Raw genomic sequence first — 18,385 nt, forward strand, 5'->3', positions numbered from 1 at the left:
TGTCATCACTACCCTGTGATGAGATTAGCTGGGCAGACTTGGGGTGGTTCTAGATCAAATAAACAATTCTTTGTGAAGTGATCTAATATATTCAGGCATACAAGGAAATATTTTTTTTTATATAAAAAGAAAAAATCATGGGTGCCAAATAAGGGGAGTAAAAAGAATCTGCTGAATGACAGCTGTGGTAAACGTCTCTGCGTTGGAATATCTGCCCCAGAAGAATTTAGCTGAAGAGAGACTCCCTTGTTTTGGTATTTTTCTGCTTTGGGGCGTTGGTGTGTGTGTAGTGCTGGTTCTATTCTTTGAAACAGGGAGTTGTATTTGGTGCATTTGGCCAAGGATTGTGGCTATTAATAATTTGGAGAACTCTCGCATTCTTCAGTCCTCCTCAAATCTTTCGCCTTTCTCTATGGTGTCTGTGTGTGTGTGTGTGTGTGTGTGTGACTGTTAGAAATTGGAAACAGCTGAAGTTCTTTCTTTGGTTAGTCAAGTCAAAAAATAAAGGAAAAAAAAAAACACACACACACACACACGCAGTCAGTGTAACTCTAACTCCCTTTGTGTCGGCTGTGATCACTCCCTGTTAAACTGCTGGAAACCGGTAGTGGGCTAAAAATAGTACGCAGCGCAGCTAAGAATAGTCTCGGCCGGCTGTGTGGGTTTGTGTGTGTGTGTGTGTGTGTTCCAGAAGGGTACAATCGAGAAGAAGGGCCAAGAAACTGAGTTGAGTTACCAGACCATCTCTCTCCTCTCTCCCCCTCTTCCCTTCTCTCTCTGCACTGTCACATGTTTAGATTCCAGTGGATTATGGGATGTATTTATTTTGCTGAGTTAACTTGTACGCCAAAATTCGATTAGGTAGACACAAAACATGATGGCAACGTTATTGCTACAATCTTCTCAGAACGGTCTTATGAGTTCAGCCAGCTTCGGTGTATTCTTTTTATAAAAGGTTGTACGTTGTTAGGCTTCGTAGATATTCTTCTGGGTGCCTTGTGGGACATATTTCACTGGGAGTTCTTGATGTTGTCGGACATTTTTTGTTATTTTCGAATGGGCCCACATAAACTAGCGACGCATCCGATTCTGGAAATGATTGATCTCAATACGTTCTAAAAGAATAAATAGGTTTTGTGTACTGCGAGGGATACGCGCGCAATGTCTTGTTTGTGCTGTCGTTCGGGAGAATCCAATCCAATCGAAACATGGAGCTCAACGCTAAGGTGCCCTCTCTCCCCGGCGGCCTCGGCCCCCCTGGGTGGGCGGGGGGAGGAGGGATGCGGACATTCGTCAGGAATGGTGTTCCTTTCAGGGCAGTCGTGGTGGAATGGTGTGAGGGTTGCACGCCATGTTCCCTGGCACACACAGAACAAGTGACGCCCCTCGCTTTGCCCTTGTAGAGGCAGCACCCCCTCGCATGCAAGTACATGAAAATACACACACACACACACACATATACCCACGGACGTTTTAAGTGAAATAGGTGCACACCCAGCACACACCTTAGTTGTAGCCTTCATGTGGCGGTTGTGGTTATGTGGCTTCGAAATTGAGCAAAGATGAAAGAGGAGGGATATGTCTGAGTCGAGGTGTAGACAGCTTAGGGAGGGGTACTTCTGTCGAGCTGTGCGGATGAGCTCAAATCCAATTGGATTTGAATAGCCTTTTTTTTTATACAAGCGATATATCACAGCGGCTTCACAGATGTCCACGGACCCGCACCTACACCAACCTAAAAACCCTCGAGGAAGGCACAGAGAAGAAAGGAGCAAAAAAACGTCTAGGAAAAGATCAGAGAGAAACATGGTAGAAACCTTGGGAGGAGCATTTCAGTGAGGGATCCTCTCGTCCCGAGACTGTTGGTGAGAAAGAGAAATCTGCTTCCTCTCTCTCTCTCTCTCTCTCTCTCTCTCTCTCTCTCTCTCTCTCTCTCTCTCTCTCTCTCTATCTCCCTCTCTCTCTCTATCTCCCTCCCTCTCTCTCTATCTCCCTCTCTATCTCTCTCTCTCCCTCTCTCTCTATCTCCCTCCCTCTCTATCTCCCTCTCTCTCTCTATCTCTCTCTCTCTATCTCCCTCTCTCTCTATCTCCCTCTCTCTCTATCTCTCTCTCTCTCTCATGCAGCTGTTTTCCTTCAAGGCTTGAGTGCCTTCAGTCAGCTGTCCCCAACCACCTGCCATACCCTTACCTTTCATCACACACACACACACACCCACACACACACACACACACACACACACACACACACACACACACACTTCCTCAAGGTTACCCTCTTGAGCCACTCCAGCTGTTCATTATCAGCCTAGCAGTATGCGCGTGGACCTAAAGAAGGCTGTAGAAAATGCCAGACTTTGTTGTAAAAGGGTAGCGGGCGTGTGATGCACAGTGTGTCTGGATGTGTCAGTGTGTGTGTGTATAATTCATATGGATATTACAGAGAAAACACAAGGACTGCGTCGGTAGGGGGTCAGATTGACTTGGGGGGTGGAGTGGGGGGTGGGGGTGGGGGTGGGGGGGGTGAGGGGGCGCAGTCGGTGCCACATGAGCAAAAAATAGCCTTCTACGGCCATCCCGCAGACCTTGTGCGGCTATTGGCTGAATCTGGGCCCTGCCCCTCCCCCCCCCCCCCCTTCCCTCCCCATGTCGACCAGTAACAGGTGGGAATGACTGGGATGAGTGGGATAACTGGACTGAGCCCACCACTGTATGTGTGTGTTGCGTGTGCGTGCGTGTGTGTGTTTGAATACGTGTGTGTGTGTTAGTTGCAGTGGTCCAGTGATTGGACTGCCCCCCGTGTAAAGTGCTGAGGCAGGTCAGGGTGAAAGCAAAGGCACCGACTGTGTGACACCCACACGCACAAACGCACGCACCCCAATGTGTTGGTTGCCTCTCTCCCCTCTCTCCCCGAAGCCCTCACGACAGCAAAGGAAAGGACCCACCGTCTCGTAGACGTGCGTGGGTAGCCTACGATGGCTGTCTCCAGGCCCTGTGGGACACTGTGACTACACCTACAGTAACGGGGGTCGTGTAAAAAAAAGAAAGACAAAAAAGACAAAAAATAAAACGTTGATCTGACTCTTTAGCATTTGTGCTGCTGAAGCAAAATCGACCTGATGAAGTTGAGTATTTCTGTACGGATGACGCCCCCTTGTGGTGGAAAGGAGCCGCGCGTTGGGACCGCGCCATCGACGCTCTGTGGTAAACGTGGCCTCTGTCTGTCTCCCTTCTGTCTCTCAGACCCTCAGGAAGAAGGGCCTAAACGGCTGCGACAGCCCCGACATCGAGGCGGACGACTCTGCCGGCCAGAGCCCCGATTCGGAGGACAAATACCGCAAGATCAACGAAGACATCGACCTCATCATCAGCCGACAGAGACTGTGTGTGAGTCTACGCCGGCGGCCACCTTTGCGTTCTGAACCGGATGACACCCCCCCCTCCCTCGCCACAGCTCTCTCCCGGTGCTAATCGCTATTGTATCCCTTTTTGTCCGCGCAAACAGGCCCTCCCTCCCTCAAACTACGACATGGGATTGTCCATCCAAGCCAATAACCCCAGCGGACTGCTTTACTCGCACCCCGGGGTGGGGGGGTCCTTGGGGAACCACAACCTCCTCCCCCTCACACACTCCTCCCTGCAGAGGAACAGCATGTCGCCTGGACCCACACACACACACCGACCCCCCAGTGCAGGAAATGCAGGTATGGACGCACGTACACGAGTACACACACACACACACACACCCAGTTTTCATGCTCTCTTCTCTCTTTGAACAGGTTTGATGGGATCAGAGCTTTCGAACACGGTGGCCTCCAGTGCTGGTAAGATGATATCTAATACCTCATGTCGAGTACAGAACATTCGGACAGTATCGTTGCATCCTCATCGGAGTCGATCCAACGTAGAAAACAACGTAACCTTGAATCTCTTCTTCTCATTGGCCAGGTACCGTTAGCTATAGTAACCACTGCGGCTCCCCAGGACTGATGGGTTCTCCTGGGGGCATGTCCAAAGGGATGCAGGCTAAGACTCCACCCCCCATGTCCCTGAGCATGAACCGCAAGCCGGACCTGCGCACCCTGATGCCCCCCAGCAACAAGAATAACAACATGCCCGCCATCGTGAGTGCTCGCTTTCTGTCTGTCTGTCTGTCTGTCTGTCTGTCTGTCTGTCTGTCTGTCTCTGTCTGTCTGTCTGTCTGTCTGTCTGTCTCTGTCTGTCTGTCTGTCTGTCTGTCTGTCTGTCTGTCTGTCTGTCTGTCTCTGTCTGTCTGTCTGTCTGTCTGTCTGTCTGTCTGTCTCTGTCTGTCTGTCTGTCTGTCTGTTTGTCATGACTCCCCGTTCACTTCCTCGTAGATAGATGTGTTCGTACTGCTGTGTCAATCCATTAAGGCCTTAACGCAGATCGCCACATAGACTAACATAAATGTGTTCCCTCTTGCTCAATGCTACCAGTGTGAGGATTTTGACCTAATGCTGGTGAGTAGTTGACATGAGAGATGTAGGTGGGCCTTCATAGCTGTGTGTTCCGAATGGACGTTTGTTACCATCGTGCCGTGCTGAATCCAGATTCGTTTTAACGATTTTGTTGACGACCCTCCTTCTAGAATCAGAGAATAAATCACTCCCAGACCGCCCAGACTCTGGCCTCTCCGGTGGTGTCCATAGCAACCCCGACTCTGCCCGGGCAGGGAATGGGCGGGTACCCTTCCGCCCTCTCCACCTCCTATGGCACAGGTGAGTACAGCTGGGGAACTACAAGAATGGACGTCACGCAGTTTGCTGTTTGTGAGCCGCGGCCCGATGTCTGACCTCTGACCCCGCCCTCCCCCCTCGTGTGCAGAGTACTCCCTGGGCAGTGATCTGTCCTCCCTGACAGGCTTCGGGGGCTCTGGCTCTCTTCACCTGGGCTCAGTCACCGGCTGGCAGCAGCAACAGCTGCAGGGCCTTCAACACTCCACGTTAGGACACATGGGGTGAGCAGAACTCTCATGCTCCGTGTGTGTGTGTGTGGTCTGCCTTCCTGTCGGCCTGCCTGTCTGTCTGTCTGTCTGTCTGTGTGTCTGTCTGTCTGCCTGCCTGCCTGCCTGCCTGCCTGTCTGTCTGTCTGTCTGTCTGTCTGTCTGTCTGTCTGTCTGTGTGTCTGTCTGTCTGTCTGTGTGTCTCTCTGGCTGTGTGTGTCTGTGTGTCTGTCTGTCTGTGTGTCTGTCTGTCTGTCTGTGTCTGTCTGTGTCCATTCCTTTCTCTGTCTCTGACTGTCTCTCCCTTGTTCCCTTCATCCAGGAACCTGTGCCAGAATTCCAACCTCAACCTCTCATCCGGTCATCAGAACCTCCACATCAAATCGGAGCCCGCCTCCCCTCCCAGGGACCGGGGTATGGGGATGGTGGGTGGGGGCCTCGGGGGCGTGTCCACGATGGGCTACCCAAACAACCGGGGCCAGGCGGAAGCCGGCCGTTCCCCGGGCGACAGCGTGTCCAGCTGCGGGAGCTCGTACGACGGCAGCGACGACCGCGAGGACCACCGTGGCAACGACAACTTCCTGCTCCGACCCCTGTCCAATCAGGATGAGCGCCACAGCCCGTCGGTCAAACGCATGCGCCTATCAGAAGGCTGGGCTACATGATCAATCCCACCCCTAAGGCAGGAAAGCCACAGGGGGGGAGGGGTCTGTCTATAGTGTTACCGCATAGTGTTATTATGATTATATTATTCTTGTGCTGAGTGAGTGCTATAGGTATAACAGCGACATATACTGGATAGGGGATGGAAAGTAGCGTTAAGTGAAATGACAGCGTGTTTTTAATACTGTATACTGTAGTAGCTCTGGCCAAATGTAGTCCATGACATGAACGACAGGGGCTCAGTTGAGATCCACCCGTGCACAGTGGGTGGCGAGTGAGGAAGGGTTTGGGGCAGGGGGGGTGGGGGTGGGACATGTATTGCTTGTACTGTGTGCGTGTGTGCGTTTGGGAATATAAGTAAATACATATGCATGCACATTTGTACATGTGCAAAATCTAGGTCAACTACAGTAACAAGGATGTGAGGAAATAAGTCTGGTACTCAAAGCTACTGGTAAAAAAAAAAAAAAAAAAAAAAAAAATTGTTAAGGCCTAGTGAGACATAGGACATGAGAGCAAGGTGAAGTACTAATGTAATACTGAGATAGTACTTGTATAGTTCTTGTTAACAGCCCAGGTGTTTCAGTCTGCTGTCCTGGTTGAATTGCAGCTGTATGTACGCCCACCACAATCCATGCTGTGTTGCAGGTTCAACGTATTTATGTAAATATAAATATATAGAAAGGGGAGATTGGCAGGGTGACAGTTAGAGAAGGAAAGAAAGAAATAAATAAAGAGAGAGAGAGAGAGGGAGGAAGAAAGGAAGAAAGAAAGCCAGAGAGAGAGAGAGAGGGAGGAAGAAAGTTGGTGAGAGTGTGAGGGAGAAGAACAGAGGCCTATGCCATAGGTAGCAGAAAAGTGAACCCCAGGACAAATAGAATGTTCCACTTGAAGGACAGAAGCCCATGAATTTGGTCAATGCCAAGTTGGCGGAGTGAAAAGGGGGCTGCGTTGAACTCCACTCTTCCAAGTGAACAGTTTTACTCAAGCAAAGCATGCTTGGCTTTGTAAAGAATAGAGTGAGCCAGTGAGTGTGTTTCCTACATCTGACAGTGTGAGCAAGCAGAGCCATATAAACAGATGGAAATTGGATGCTTTGCTGCACAAACGTGACGTCTCTTTATAGTGAAATGTAAAAAAAAAGAGTATATTCCTACCTAATTATATATATTAATTTGAAGAGGATTTTGAATGTATTTGAAATTAAGGATGCCTCTAGCCCTTTTAAGTCTATTTAATAATGTCAAAACAGTTGTTTTTCAGAATAGCAAAAGTTCTGTAAGTGCTGGTGCACATTCTTTTCTATCAAATATCCTTGTTTAGCCAAAAGGCAGTAGACTTTTGCTTAGAGTAGTCATTCTACAGTACAAGCAGGTAGTGTACATTTATACATTTATACAAGTCGATCTGTACGGAATAAGATTATAACCCTGTTTGAATACTTTGAATGTATCCTTAAACAAAATCGGTATAAATTCATCAACAGGCCCATGTGAGATTAGTGATCACATTAAGGGTGCATTTCTACAGTAATTCTGCAGGACCTCTGGTTGGGGGGGCTAGTCCTGGGTACAGTTCCGCTGCTGTGGTTAGTATTCTCTGTAGTCTCACATAACAGGGCTGTTTAGGATAGACATATTTTTTTATCTAGCCTCAAATGATCAAGATAGCACTTACCTGCCATAGATTAACTTTTAACTTGATCAAATACAAAGGTCTTCAAATCAGATATGCATTCTCCCCCCCCCCCCCCCCCGTGTCCCAGGAGAAAACACCGATACAATTTGACACTGGGAATGTGTCTTAAATAACCACAACAATCATGGTTGCTGTATCTCTCCATTGACATAATAAACACGCAAAGTTCTTTTCACATACTGTATCAGTATACCATGACGAACCAGTGCCTTAAGCTGTTTAACCCCCATTAGAAAAACATGAGATTCACACCAAGCTACACTCCACAGCAGCGGGTAAAAACTGGATCCAGGCTCTAGTCTGTCATATTCTAGTCTGCTAGCCAGACCTGCTGTAGGCACATGGACATAAGGAATGATGAGCAGCATACAGAGGCTGTAAAAATGGTTTTACACAGGTGTAAGATATGGCTGGGTGGTGTCTATTTTGAATATTTTGGTCGAGATGCTGTATATTTGAAGCTCAAACCCCCCAGCCGCACCCCCTAAATCCTGCTTCGAACATTTCCCCAACTACTTAGAGTTGTGTTTCAGTCCAGATGTTGTGTGCACTATATCACAAGCTATAATGTTTTTCATGGAGATTTGTACTTTTTAAAATTTGAATTGTTCTATTCTGAGACTTTGGTTTATCTGAGCAGTGGCTGGACAGCTGCCTATCTCCTTACTACAGTTGTACTGTGGTTGATGTCATTTAAAAGTTTTGCGAAGACAAAAAGGTAACCCAAAAGCATCACTTTTGACTTTGAAAGTCATTTTTGTTCTTTGCCAGGCTGCAATACCATGATAATGTATGTGCAAAAGGGCAGAGCCCCGAAAATGCCTCATTCTACTTGACTTCCCATCCTCTCTCAAATGAACAAGGGTTTGTTTCTCACACCATAGTCCTGAAGAGCAACCCTTTTGTAGGTTCTGACCAAGCACAGGAATGTGTGATGAGGTCAATCAGGAGGGCTGGACATGAGCAGAAACTTCTCTATGGGGTTCTGGGACCCTGGTTGGAGGCCACTATTCTGGGTAGTTCAAGTATTGAGTTGGGAACCTGGAGCAAATGGGTTATAGACTAACCATGGCATGTTGATCCTGCTCATCCACTGGTCAGAGCAACTCTCTTTCCTTGTATTGTATTCTCCCTTATTAGAATGTGTCTGTGCTGTAAAGTCTGCAATCTACCTGTACTTCAAATTTACCCACAATACAAACTTTCTGATCAGTTCCAAACTCTGTGTTCATGAGAGTAGAATAACTTTGCCCCTCTAACGATAAAGGTCCATGAACAATAAGGTTTGAGTGGCTTCTGTATTATTTGTTTTCCTTATTTAACATGAAAACACTAACCATCAAGGGTTTGGGCTTTTATTTTTGCTGGTGACTGGGAAATTTGAAGTAAATGTTTTGAAATTAAGAGGCTCCAAGCGGCATAAGCTGGCCTTTGTCGCCACTTGAAGACAAAATGTTTCTCACTGGAAGTTCACCTCTGTCGCAGCTGTAAGAAATCAAATGTATTTTCCTGTATTGGAAATCTGGTATTTGTATTTTGCAGAAAAATTCAGTAAATATACAGGCTCTCATATGTTTTGGTGTGATTTATTTGACTTTGTGTGACTTTTTATCCTGCCACCCTTCTATTCTGCCGGTACAATCACTCACACATCTTCAATCAATCACACAGACACCTTCATGAATCCTTTGTTTCATTTGTTCTCCATACCTTATACACCTGAATTTCATACTCATGTACCCCCTTGGCACATTTGTACGGTCACCACTCTGGATGCTGAATGCAACATTGACCAAGGTTAGGCTTATGTCAAAGAAAAACATGGTTGAAGTCAGAGTGAACCAACCCTTGAGTGAACGCGCAGGGGGCTAGCCAGAATTGTATTTTTGCGGGTTCCCATCTTAAAATGAAGGGGCCACTAAATAATAATAAATAAATAAATGCAATGTAGGTCCCTATGGAATTTGAAAATCTCTTTTCCGAATTTTCATCTGATCGTTTTATTGAGGTACGGTTTATTTGATTTGGACCATATGCCATTTTGATGTAAAACCACTAGATGTCACAGAGGACCACTTACTCCTACATCGCCGGTATTCAACGCAAGCATGGAACGGGAATACTAATCGCACGTAGCCAATGCCCAGAGGGCTAGCTCCCCCCGCCTAAAATCGGATTGGTGGACACGGTTCTATCAACCCAGACAGGAGGACCTTGAGTTACTGCGGACTGCACAGAGTCAGTTGTCTGGCTGTAGCTACCGCAGTTCTAATGGGGGGCTTGGCCCCGGTCCAAAAAACCTTTCGTATTAGCTCATTGTTAAGATTCTAGCTCTTTACCAAGTCGCAGAGACTGCAACAGTCTGTTAAACACAGCCTTGGAGAGACACAAGGCTGCTTTTATTTGTAGTCATCCCTAAATGCTGTTGCTCAGCACGACTTCATTGCAGTAATTTTTTAACTTCAGCGAGCGCTCTGCTAGCTGGCGAGTTCACCAGCAATAGAGACTAGTGGAACGGGACGATCTGTAAGTAGCTAATGTAATGGCTGGCTTGTTCGCTATTTAGCAAGCCACAATGACCTACACAAGTCAGCTGTTTCCATTCATTGCATACAGATTGCTTGTTTGTTCATCAAGCGTAGCAAGCTAGCAGTTAGCAATGCTAATGTTTGTTCACATCCCTACCACTATTGGTTATTAAATTTATTCATTTAGCAGACGCTTTATTATTGTGACCTCATGCTCAGCATGGACCGCATTTATTTGTTTAATTGCAGTTTAGCTAGCTTTATGGTTAACGTTAGACACAAATGTAATTGCAAACCACCCAACGAAGCTATTTTGCTAGTCAGCCTGCATACTTGGCTTAGGAGCTTGCTAGTCGCGATAGCTAGGACAGCAAGGCTAGCAGTTAAGTCCAACCTTTCTAAGTCGTTGAATGAATGTACCAGGTAATCTTCCTGCTTTGTGTCAGACAGGGACTGAGACTTGGCAGCATGTGACATACTAGAGACGGTATAACGAAATGCTTGATGGCAAATGTGGCCAAACCCCAACCGTTAACTTGCACCAGTTCGGGTTCGCGGACAGACAGCACGGATCTATATTTAGATCCAGGGAGTCAGGCGAATCGTGCTTTGTCTGCAGTAAATGCATCAGAAAAGCACCGGTGCATCAATTTAAGATAGCAAACGTTAGCCATATGATAATGTACTGTACACCACGTCCATTGTCCGACTAATAAACATCGGATTCCTTCTTTTTGCAGCGGTTCCAAACTGCTCCGACGACGAGACACCGCAGTAAAAAAAAAAAAAAAAAGCTCCGTTTGCTGAGGATCATGGTGAGATTTGACACAGCCTAGCAAAGACCAGTTGTGCTGCATGTGATAAAAATGGCCTAGATTCTATATAGGACACAAATCAGAGTTTTGTATTAAAAGACATTAGTTTTATTGTGTCGTGTATTCTGCATAGTGTACAGTCGTTGGTTCATTGTTTATCCTCAGATAACCTCAACATTGCCTCACACAACCTCAATGCAGATGCATTCAAAGAACACGGACTGCTCATTCTGGACGGACACACCATGGTTGACTGTCACAATTGTATCCCTCATTGTCAATAGCAAAGCTAATACCATGTTAAAGAATAAGCTGTTCTGAAAGCAGCTGAATGATCTCACTGAACCAGCAGCACCAATTGGAGTCAGCTGTAGTTGTTTCATCCAATCCGAGGCACTTGCGGTGCTGCAGTGGTCCTATCAGAACCTTGAGCAGCAGTAATGCAGTGCTGGAGACCACTAAGCTAGGCTGCAGCCTTCCTCCATCCAGTGCTGTGGAGTTCAGCCGGGGCAGAGTCAGTGGAGGCGGGGCCCAAGGATCCGTCTGTGGCTGTGGGTTCATAGGGTTTAGGCACGCTCAGTGTGGCGGTCTGACGTGAGGAAAAATGTGACCTCATTCGACTGTTGCTGGAGGCCGTCCCATCTACAGTCAGGGATGTGGAATACACACTGCTTTTAGCAGGTGGCGGACTCTACTGTAATGACTAATGCTGAATGTATGTGTGTTTACTTGAAAAGCATACCCTGTAAAATAAGGGTCTATTTCTGCACGTTTTGTGCTAGTTGTAATATAGTCTCCTGGGTCAAATGCTTTTATATGCTCCACAAATTGTTTTCAATGTTTTGCATAAATGAGGCGGCCAAGCACACCATGACAAAGCGTCATTAACAATGCTCTTTATCTTGAGTCCCATTTAATGTGAAAACGGAGACCTTTATGTGTTTTATTTCACCTCCCTCACAGGTACGGGCTTAACGGCTGGATTGTAATCAACAGTCAATGGAGGTGTCCCTGAGGTAACAGACTCTTCTCAGAGATTTAACCGAAGCTTCATACTGAGCCAACAGACAGAAAAATCGTTTGGTCATGACTTCATAGATTGTCCAAAGACAAAGATGGTTATCAGAGTTCCAGCACTATTAATTATGGTTTTAGAAGCAACAATCATGTCTGCATGCTGAACATTTATGAAATCCCGGTCAAGATTTGTTTTTTTTTTTCCACATAGCCACCCGGCTATGAGGTCATTCTTGTCTCCTATAGGACGTATCACATGGTTCTCTGTCGGATTTCAGATCTTAATGGTTATGGTAACTCGGTGTGCAAATATTGCGCAAGGAAATGTATTTCACAAGGTTTGACTCGCCTAACAAGTTTCTGTGTTCTCGTTTGCATTGCCAGAGACGACTGCAGGATCACTAAGGCGGCCGGATCAAATGGGAACTCTTGTGGAACTCCCATTTCTTTCACTTTGGCCTGGTACACGCACGCTCTCACTGCAAAGATCAAATGGAAAAGATGAAGTCGACATACTTTAATTTCTGTAATCTAGTATATCCTTTCGTTTGTTGTGTTTTTTTTTTTTTTTTTTTTTGGGGGGGGGGGGGGGGGGTGTAGGGTTAGATAAGATCATGACATGACTGGGGAAGTGTTCCTGTCTGTGTGATGATCATTCTTATTAACATGTTAGAATACATATGGGACTCTAAGCCTTGTTGATATGTTTGTTATCCGGGGGAGGGGAGGAAAAGCCAGATGTGACACACAGCAACTATGTAGAGACGGACCCACCGCTCTGTGCGGACAACCTCCGCAGATGTTGCCTCGGGTGGTGGGGGGGGGGGCTAAGCAACTTGCAGCAGCATGTCTTCCACTTCTCCACAAAACACACTAACAACTCAACCATCCTTCTCTCTCTTTTTACTGTACGGTCACTCCTAGTTCTGGCTGTGCAGCCTCGTATGGAGCAGTGCCGTTCTCGCTTTACGGTCTCGTGTGGTTTCCTCACAGGTGCAATCATGCAGAAAATCCAGTCCCGTATTCCTGACAGTCGTCTTTTGTTTTCCAGAGGTACTCAACCTGTCAAAATATTCATTTCTTTAGGCCGCTGACAACAGCGACATGGTCTACGTACATTTCACACTCTACAGTATTTGCTGAGGCTCAGAGTCCCTGTTTTCCCCCCCATTTAGATACTAAATGCTTGGTAGTTTATGCTTTATTTTCATGTGCTTGTCTTTTTACCAATTTATTCCCCCCCCCCCCCCCCCCCCCCCCCCCGAGTAGGTATGCTTTGTTAGGGTCAGGCGTTTGCGTTGCCCGTAATTAAAATCATATGTAGTACATGTACGCTGTGATGTATAGAAGTAGCTGTAGAAATGCATTGTTTCCTTGTGGTAAGTGATCGAGATGCTGCCACGGATTTGAGACACTGATGAATGGTGCTATTTTGGACTTTAATCTCCTCCTTGGTAAGGTAGCTGAGATGGGTTTTTATTCTATATTTTCACATTCTAAGAAGGTGTGGGTTCTCTTGTCGTCTGGTTGTTGTAACTTGGCCTGGATTTACCTTTTTTTTTTTTTTTTGTGGTTTTCTGTGCGGCTTTCTCGTTGGATTTGTAGAAAGGCAAATTGAAGAGGAGGGGGGAAAAACAAAAACAAACGATCACGGTAGATATTTGAAATAAAGGAAGGGATCACGTGACATGATTATCCGAATACATCATGTTGAGGGGAGCAATCACAAAACTGCAATCTTTGAACACTAGTTTCCCTTTAACTCGTCGTGTAGAAAGGGAAGATATAGCGCCCAGCACATGTCACTTTTAGAAAATGCCGTTTGCTTTTGAGTTTGTGCATTTTGATAGACAATCTCAAACCAAGAGTGCATTCCCTTTCTCAATAGACAGTATATATATATGCAAAATAATGCACACTAATGACAAAGCAATGACATGATCAAAGGACGTGGTTAGAGTCCACAGTACTGTCATTTGCAGAGTTTGCTTCAAGTTGCTTGGAATAAGTTCAGGCAAGAAAAGTGTTCTTGTGAACTGGCCAGACAGCCTAGAGGCCATCTGAGTAAGTCCCAGCCTTGTCAGGTTTGGGTTTGGGGTCTTTCACCAGCTCGTTATAGCATAGTCATGAAAGAGAAATTGATGCGAGACCGACAAGTATAATCTTGTTTGAAAAAAATTAAAAAGAAGCTTTTTCCAAACAAAGCAAACATGTAGCATCACATAACACACAGAAGAACAATCTTTTTCATTGATGTCTTTTCTGAATGATTTTGTAAATTAATTGAGACGCTTTCTTTGTTACAAAACACAAACTAAACCAAAAAGCTTCTTCTTTCATATTTTTTTTTGGCTCTAGTGGTTTTCAAACATTGAAGATATGTCAGTATTTCCAGTTTTGTCCTTGCTTCCTGTTAATTCATAATTGTTCTGATTCTAATATAACCAACTTGAAAGCCCACGTTAGTGTTCTAGTCTTCCATGTCACCCCTCAATATTGGGGTATTACTGTATCAGTTTGTAGTCGAACTAATTGCATGCTCTATTGTTGATTTTATAAATAATTCCATTTCCTTCTGTTTTTCCTCCCATTGACTTGGTATGTATTGTATATAGAAAATGAATAGCTTAGGCCAGATCTGTTGTAGTGTGTTGATGTATTCTGTATTTACCAGTGTGTATGGCTAGGTGAAAAACCACGAAGCTCGCTTTTCGACATTAATAATGAAGCACTTATAGTATCCCATGTACTTTTTTGGCACTTTTAGAAGTAGCTCAATAAACAGGCAAGCTCTTTGAATCGTTTCCAGTCTCCCTTGCATGAATGAGCTGTGAAAAACGGTCCATTTTCTGTCAATCTCAATCGATCATATAAACGGTTGCAAAGACACTTACGAAAAGACAGCAGCAAGCCAAGTTTGAAGAGAGAAAGCGTTAAATTGAGGATTTTTTTAGATGAAAGGCATGCTGAGTTCAATCTCATTAATGCACATCGATGGGATGAATACACTTAGGTGGTTATTATATATTACTATATGACAGGGACATGGCAAGACTAAACCCATATGGACATGAGCATAGATACCAATGTGTAGCTTAGCCACATTTACTGGTTTATTTACCCTCATAATGGTGACTTGATTCACAAGAGCTTTATCATCGGTGAAGCTAGTACAGTATAAAACATCTCATAAACATTCTTGAGGAATTCTAATGGTCCTCTTAACAAGTGTGAATCAAGAAAAAAACTTGGAACATCACATGGAAAATGTAGTCAAGGGGAAGCTAATGTTTGGCAAAGGATAGCCCTTTCAGGCTGCCTTGGTGGCCACACACTTTACAAAATTATTTTGAGAACCTGTCGTCGTCTCTGCCAATGTGTCATAGCGTCTTGTCGAAAATGGTGTCTTGTGAACACGGACAAGCCTGGCCTCGAAGGGACTAAAATGTGTTTGCGTATGCGTGTTTGCTTCCAGGCGGAGAATTGGGGTTGGCCAGGGGTGTCTTATTTCCTCACATCTGTGAGACAGGTTCTGGACGGACTCCGCTGAGTCAGTGAGAGAGGTCCATCCTTTTCTGCCTCTGTCTTTGTTTTCGGACCCATCACCTCAACTTCTCCAGCTCCGAAGTGCCCCTCTCTCGCCCACCCTTCTCCCTTCCTCCGTTCTCGGCACGCACTCCACTCATTTCCATGCCACCCTCAACAGCATGGATTCCTCACAAGCGGACAGATGAACATGAAGTTGAACAAAGCGAGCCTAAAGAGCACACATTGAAGCGATAATAAATCGTAATTATACAGCGTCGTTTGACCACCTCTCCTCAATTATGGAAGGCTGTTTGACGCCTGCCTGCGTTCCAACCCCTAAATGATGTAGCCATATGGGCGGCGAAAGGGCCGCATTGTAGATTGGAGTAGGCTACAAACGCACAAACAGGGTCAAAGGAAGACTGAGCAAAGTGGTACAACACGTGGTGAGATGCCAGTTGAGGGGGCAGCACACAAGACAACCACAAGTTGCACCCCAAAAAAAAAAGAGTCAGTGTTCTCTAATCAGATCGAGATCAGAAGAAGAGGAAGTCGTAGGACTGGAGCTTGGGCAGCTGGAGAAACCTCTTTAGACAGGCTTGTCGTCCGTGTTTCTGCGGATGAAAAGAGCACGTGTACATGAAAGACTTCACGATACATGTTCGACGGCTGGGTGTCGATTAGGACCGACACCCAGCCGGTGAGCAGTGGCTCTTATGCCTTGTCAGGGCAGCTGGTGATCGGCCGTGGCCCTCGCTGCGGTCAGTCGGGGGCCTCATGGAGGGAGGCCCACTTCCGGAAGTGAGGCTCACTTCCTCCAGTCACATGGTCTGTTCTTCCTGCTTGTGGTGTAAGCGTATGGTTGCAAACGGACTGGGCCAAGCTTAATTTGTGACTGGTTGACTCCAGTGTGGGGCTGGAATGTACAGAAGCTTTTGTCCGGGCATGGTGGAATTTATACAGGCTTATATGCTACAGCAATACAAATGTTGCCACTCTAAAACACGCAACTACTGGATGTTTGGGCATCTGGGTGATTGAGATGGCAATAATAGTCTGAGGCTAGAATGATCATTTAAGTGTATATGTTGAAAAAAATAGTAAATGATGGTGCTTCATTGGGCAACTGCTTATCAAGTCATTTTTGTTTTGTCAGTTGATAACGTGCTGCGCTCTTGCGCAACTGAGCGCCGCACACACAGGAGAAAAGGACATTGGTTTCCTAACCCGATGTATCGTATCCGTGATACACGACCTTTCTCCTTCTAATGGAATTATGGAGTCTCTGGTTCGGTCTTTAATGGGCCTTGGTAAATTGTGTAAGTGTCCACGGGCAACACATGATCTCGATCACTTACCGTTATTTTAGACTAAGCAGAGAGGATCAGGAAATACCTGGTGAGCAGCCTGCTGAAATGTCATGTAACTGACTCTGGCAGACTGGCTAGAGCTGATTCAGCCTTTAATTAAGAGAGCTTTTTTTCGAAAGAGAACACAGAGTTGGAAGGTCACTGTCATTGACCCAGCAAAGTGGTCCCTGGATGTGTCTTTACGCTGATTCAAACGTGTTGGGACGACAAACACGACCTTTTCTCATACACGTACGGTAAACGTGGAATGGCGAGTGCACCTCGTTCAGGACATCTGACACGGAAGGCTCCGGAGATTCTGCCTGGACTGTGTTTTGGCAGAACCATACTCTTAATACACCACAGACACATGCATGCGGATGCTGTTGTCTCAGCCCAGTACAAGTCATATCCTATATGGTCACAACACACAACTGAATTCCTATTTTTCGGGGTCAGTCTGCTATATGAACGGTAGGGAGCTGCGTTCACTAATCCAAAAGTGTTGTTGGATTGTTGCTGCAGGACATGTATGCTCCTTTGCCATAAGCAGGCAGGGAGGAAGGAGAAGGATGTCATCCTGTTTACATGAGACAAAGTGCTTCTGGCTGTTGTTTTCAGAGAAAACAGGATGTTTGGGGATCTGCAGACCCAGATATTGTGTCAGTGCAAGGATGGCCTATCCCCGACATTGGCATGACGACAGAATGAGAATGCATTTAGCAGGCGAATGTCGTGTAAAAAAAAAAAAAAAGAAAGAAGAAATATGCAAGTGTGCAACTCAGCCCTAAAGTTGTCTGTGAACCCTATTCACGGAAAAAAAACGATTCTTTACCCGTTCCCAATCATGAAAAACATCCAACTTTCACTGTTCACCGTGTTTCACTGTTCATGAATCCACTTCGAGGTCCTTTTTCTATCCCTCTGTGAGAGAGGTGACTGAGTGCATTTGGCGCCGTGTGCTGGTATGCTGCCATAACATGTTAACATCTAGACTCGCTCCAGTGCAGATGTGTGGTGGGAAACCCAGCTTTTATGCACACTCATACATCTGGTCGAATCTGAACGTGCAGCTAGAGTCAAGACATGACCAGAGGACCAACAGCTGCTCGTCACTGCATCCTCTTGAGAAATCTTTTACTCGTTTCATTTCCCACAATTATTTGTCTAGCCTCAACATGGAAGTATCACTATTGATGTTGGCATTCATCCCATCATACGATCGACTGTATTCATTTGGGGGTTTGGTTGATATCAGGAAACTGATATCAACAATAGATACGATGTGTATTGCTCTCTGCATGGTATCACCAACTTTATTTGTTTTGCTCAGCGACAAACTTTTAGAAAAGTAATGAAAGGCGTCATAGATGTTGCCAGCTGGTGTGACGGCAGATGTTCTGTGGAGAGATGAACTCGAAGATCTCAAGGATCCTTCAGTTCCGTTTTTCTTGACTCAGCTGTTTGTGACTCGGCAACACATGAGCATATGATCGATAACCTTCCTTCAACACACAGTGAACTGAAATATAAAACCATTGCTCAACTTCATTTGGGGATACATGTGGTTTCACTTAAATTCCCACACGTATGCACAGGCACTTCAATACTCCACCCTTACAGGGCAGAATTAATAATCAAAAGTAAATGTGTTTTTGAGATACTTATTTTTCAATTTTTTGGGAAATGCCAGTCACAAAACTTGTTTTTTATAGAGTGTAGACAAAAATAGCATTTGGTTGCCCTCTGGTGGTTTAGTCGGTGCATAAGAAAGCAACTACATCCATGAAGTGCAGAATAAAAAAAAAAAACGATCCAATCCCAC

The 18,385-nt window shown here is 45.6% G+C and overlaps 1 protein-coding gene and 1 long non-coding RNA gene across 3 annotated transcripts in view; both read left to right on the plus strand.

Annotated features, from left to right (window-relative positions):
* Positions 1-8,893, plus strand: part of mef2ca (myocyte enhancer factor 2ca) — a 20,529-nt gene extending 11,636 nt beyond the window's left edge. For both annotated transcript variants that reach the window (XM_084693575.1, XM_084693576.1), the window contains 7 exons: positions 3,243-3,386; positions 3,505-3,703; positions 3,779-3,823; positions 3,948-4,123; positions 4,609-4,738; positions 4,845-4,977; positions 5,285-8,893. In XM_084693575.1, the coding sequence (XP_084549701.1) occupies positions 3,243-3,386; positions 3,505-3,703; positions 3,779-3,823; positions 3,948-4,123; positions 4,609-4,738; positions 4,845-4,977; positions 5,285-5,627 (1,170 nt within the window). In that variant the 3' untranslated portion in view covers positions 5,628-8,893. The remainder of the gene's footprint in view (positions 1-3,242; positions 3,387-3,504; positions 3,704-3,778; positions 3,824-3,947; positions 4,124-4,608; positions 4,739-4,844; positions 4,978-5,284) is intronic.
* Positions 8,894-9,517: 624 nt separating this feature from the next.
* On the plus strand, positions 9,518-14,482 carry LOC146220617 (uncharacterized). Its single transcript, XR_014750877.1, has 4 exons — positions 9,518-9,849; positions 10,592-10,666; positions 11,630-11,682; positions 12,068-14,482. It is a non-coding gene; the product is annotated as an uncharacterized LOC146220617 (long non-coding RNA).
* The last annotated feature ends 3,903 nt before the right edge of the window (positions 14,483-18,385 follow it).

This window comes from Hypomesus nipponensis, chromosome 27, assembly GCF_054491055.1.
Source record: "Hypomesus nipponensis isolate SF chromosome 27, ASM5449105v1, whole genome shotgun sequence".
Lineage (NCBI taxonomy): Eukaryota > Metazoa > Chordata > Actinopteri > Osmeriformes > Osmeridae > Hypomesus > Hypomesus nipponensis.